The 4,423-nt window shown below is 49.6% G+C and overlaps 1 protein-coding gene across 1 annotated transcript; it reads right to left on the reverse strand.

Moving 5' to 3' along the window:
• Positions 1-701: 701 nt before the first annotated feature.
• Positions 702-4,194, reverse strand: LOC104626317 (extracellular tyrosine-protein kinase PKDCC-like; the record flags this gene model as incomplete). The annotated part of the gene is made up of 2 exons (XM_010294206.1): positions 702-985; positions 4,072-4,194. Coding segments are annotated over 2 exons (407 nt in total), but the record flags the coding sequence as incomplete, so codon positions are not given.
• Between the last annotated feature and the right edge of the window lie 229 nt (positions 4,195-4,423).

The raw sequence follows: 4,423 nt of genomic DNA on the forward strand, positions 1-4,423 counted from the left end.
ACCCCCGCCCAGCCCTCCGAGGGGAGCGACGGGCGACAGCCGAGACCACATACACAAAGCCACCGCCTAGAACGATGCCGATGTAAATCCGGAGAAAGCCTTAAAATCAAATCCGGAAGAAGGGATGCGCTGGCTGAACGCTTTCTTCAGCGCGGGAAGAAAACTCTTTTCTTCAGGTTTGGGATCACGGCCCAGACCGTCAGCAAGCGAGGGTGCTCTCTGTGGCCCCGCGGCTGCGCCGGGGACTGCTACAACCCGGCCCACGCCAGGCGGAGGCAGGCGCCGGCCAGGCTGGGAGCATCGAGCCGGAGCGCAGGACGAGGGCTGAGCCCGCGGTGGAAAGCGCGTGATGACCCTTCTTACCTCACGCCGAAGAAGAGCTGCCTGAATCGTCCCAGCGCGGAGCCAGCGGGCCCCCACCTCCACAGGCACCCCAGTTTCACTCCTATGAGGATCTCTACTTGTGTGAAGAATTCAGTGGGGGTCAACCGACGCAAAATTAGACCCAGCGGGGAATCACACACAAAGTATGCAAAACATTTGTGAAGTTATAAATGCGGCGAATTTTCACAAACGAAACAATTGCTCACGGCTTCGCTTACTCTTGGTAATGGTTCTGAGACAACAGGTACTTGCTGATGCGAGTAACTATGCAGGATGCTGGAGATTTTTCGTCCACTTTCAATTCTCTTTTACCTTACCCGATCACGTACCTGTAGGCATTGTAGAGATTCCTCTTTTCGTTCATACTCTGACACCGTCCCTCAACCGAACAGGGCAGGGTGAAGTTCCTCGCAGGGAACTCCATGAAGCAGTCGCTGTTACTGGTGCAAGAGCTCTCCTCGATGCTGGCGTCATCCAGATCCGTCACCTTCAGTTCCCCGTCCACGATCACAAACTGCCGAGGGCGAAAATCCAGTAACGTCACGGAGCCGAGAGGAGAGTGAGCCAAATAATGCAGAAGCCGAACCAAGCTGAGACATATCTGAAATGCAAAAACGTGCACACCTTGCGTTATTTTCTCACCACGAAGTATACGAGTGAAACTGCTTTAGCTGAAGATATATTCATAAATACATGACTTAATATAAGCATTAGAACTTCTCCTCAAAACCGAATGTTCCAACTAAGGCATTTTTCATAGGATTAACATAGTTGATTGTAAAACCCTTAGAGGCCTGAAACAAAAATAAGCTGCTTTACCAGTGCTTTCCCACACTATTCTTGAAGCAGGGCTCACTGTTGCTATTCTTACTTTTAATAGAAATAAAAGCATTAACTTTTCATAACACATTACGCACAGGCCTTGACCACGCAGCCTGATTCTGCTGTTTTACAGTCTCCAGGTCTGGCAGTTTTGGCCGGACGGCCCTGCGCCCACGCCTGGAGCTCCAACTGCAGACGGTGTCTGTATTGCCTCCGTCCTGATCCCGCCTTTTGACTGCTTTTACAACTTTCCCCCCCCCTCCACACTGGTTCCTCTTATGTTTGCCTTTTTCCAGGGGAGAAGGAAGCAAATTCCCAGAAAGAGGAGCTCCACAGCTCCTCTCTAACTCTTCACTGTGCCTCAGGGTAAGCATATACGTCCATCTACCTTGACGGGTCTACCTTGGTGGACCTTCATGTGCCACTCTGGGAGCTCTGTGCTGGTGCTGCACTTTTCAATTGCCCGTTAGAAAGCTCAGTAACTGAGACAGCAAACTCGATGAACTCAGCCCCCTTACCGAAGAACCGCTTTCAATTCATGCATTCCTTTAGATTCCACTATGTAACGTATTAATACAAACGTAGCATTAATGTGAATGCAGTTAAACACTGGAATTTTTATTCTATGTATTAAATTAATAACAGGTCTTATTCGGTCTAGCAAGCTTTTTATTGTTTATATATAGTCTTTGTTTTCTGTTAAAATACACTGTTAAGGCCATGTGCATTGAAGTAGTCAAATCCAAATTCAACCTCAGGGCATACACGGTATACTCAGGGGAGCACCTAAATGTGTCCTTCATAAGAAAGCCGAGCGTGTCTGAAGTTACCCCTCACAAACCCTTCACCTGTGGGACATCAGGACTATCTCACGCTTCCGTAATCATTCTCCTGCTTGACCAGGCTAGAACATTTTTATCCTGCTTACAGGACACCACAGTTCACATGGAGATGCCTGTGGGTGTGGACGAACACAGGCCTGGTTACGGGACGCCGCACTTGACCACCCTTTCCCACAGGATTCGTGTACGTGCCACCCCGCAATACGCTGCACATAAAAGGCACATCCAGCCCAAACTAACCAACAATACACGTATCTTCACCTGCCAATCAACCCAGAGCTTAGCTTGAATAAAACCACAGGCTGTCATCTGAAATGACTGCCTTTTCTCCAACGTCAAAGCGTCCCTGCTCCTGCACTGGCAACCTCTGTGACCAGGCTGAGCCCCGACGGGCGGCTGCTGGGCTGGGACTGCAGGTGCTGCTGCATGACAAGCTTTGAGCACGGCGATGAAGGCTTCGCTCAGCATCGCGGGCCTCTGCCGAGCGCAGAGGTGCTGACCTGGGGCGCAAGCCTACTGCCGAGGCCTTCCACATGAGGAAATTACGTGTAGGAATAAGGTCAAACATTCATGCAGCTCTTCCCAGGACTGGACCACAAACAAGTCTCACCTATCAAGGAGATACGGTTTTATTTCCTCCTTCGTCCCTGTGTTACCTGCATCCTAGACGAGCTAACGAGCATGACATTATCTAAGACATCATTACGGTGGTCACAGAACGTTTCATCTGCAATCCCACCTCACCTGTGAAGCAGCTCAGCACCTTCATCTACTTCTCCTTCATCTCCCTCTCCATCTCTCTTCACCACTGCTCGCTCAGAAACATCCATACTGGAAGGAAACTTCCCTGTTTATTATTACCCATAATCTAACACATCTCTTGGTCATTTGGTCACGCAGTTGCCGCCACAGTCCGTTATATGCGTTCCCTGGATGAGAGGAGCCAAAGACAGGTCCTGTACTTCAGGAACTGTGACAAGTACCTCTACCGCTTATTAGGACCGTGCTGCTTTCAGGAAAAGGGAGCTGAAGCGTAGCGCAGGGAACACTCTTCCTCCGTCTCTATTAGTAAAATAAACTCTGCCAGGGAACATTCCTGGGCACAGAAACTTAATCCCAGACGCACGCTTGCTAACGCGGTCTCTGTCCCGGCTCTGACCGGGACCCAGGCTGCTCTCCCGCACACGCCCCGGACGCGATCCGGAAGGCAGCACGGCCAAGGGGCCGTCTCCGACGGGCGTCCTGCGTGCAGCCGCCCGGCCTTCGGGGAGCGCGGGAATTCACGGGTGCAGACGTGGGCTGCACCTCGCTGGTTCTTCTCCGAGATCAGTCAGGCCCATTTTTAGTTTTCTGGTACAGAGGTAGCCACGCAACCCGAAGTGCTTTAGGTGAAGACCGCTGCTGCCTTGCAACGTGCTGGGGAGTTAACCTCCGCCAATGACACGTCCCAATATACACTGGGCGAGACAGCGCTGTCTTGATCAAAGCATTGCTGCAGTCTGACTTCATTTTGGACAAATTAAGTGTGACCTTCGTGCTCCTGGTGAATTGCCAACGCGGTGGACAAGCCGGGTTTGAGATTTGTGTACATTTATTTCACTCTTCCCCCACTAGAAGACGAACAGAGCAGGAAGCAGTAGAAAACAATTACAAAACCAACCTACGATAAGCATCAGGAGAGAAATGTAACATCCTCCTATTGTTTAAATCCCAGTTGCAGAGCACAATGCTCAACGCCAAAAATCCCAGGCCTCAAGCTTTAACAAGAAAGAAACGTTTGAAGATACCATGTAAAAAGCATATAACCGGCTACATTTAGATAACATCGACAGACAAAACAGCACAGTATCTTAAACACTGCAAGAAGGGAGTGCTAAATGTTGTTCCTAAACCAAGATGTAATCATATGCAAAGCAAACGTTTAACAAATGTGAATTGATAGCACATAACCCCTGCTTCATGCCTGATGTTGTTTTGTATTCCTCGCTCTCTTAAAAGTCCTTTTACAACAGTTGTTACTCACTCGAAATCTGTCTTCCCAGGAAGTCTGTAAAAGCTGAATCATCTCTAAAGGCGAGCCCAGTTCAGTGATGGTCGTCAGTGTGTCTGGGATGTCATTGCTGTCTTGGTAGCAATAGCCATAGAGCTGAAAAAAAATCACAACCAGGCAATATCAGTGTAACGTATCTCAGCCTGCTTTTACGTTTCTCCGTAGATGAGGTGCAAGGTAGGCATTTCTTACAAGGCTCTGAGCCTTGTATCGCCTTGAAGTCGCCTCCCAATAGCTTTTGGGTCTTCTCATTTGAGGCACGCTCCCTTGAAACTCCCAAATTAGCTAGCAGAGTCTCTTGCGGGCATCATACAGCACCAGGCCA

This window comes from Phaethon lepturus, unplaced genomic scaffold, assembly GCF_000687285.1.
Source record: "Phaethon lepturus isolate BGI_N335 unplaced genomic scaffold, ASM68728v1 scaffold48099, whole genome shotgun sequence".
NCBI classification, from domain to species: domain Eukaryota; kingdom Metazoa; phylum Chordata; class Aves; order Phaethontiformes; family Phaethontidae; genus Phaethon; species Phaethon lepturus.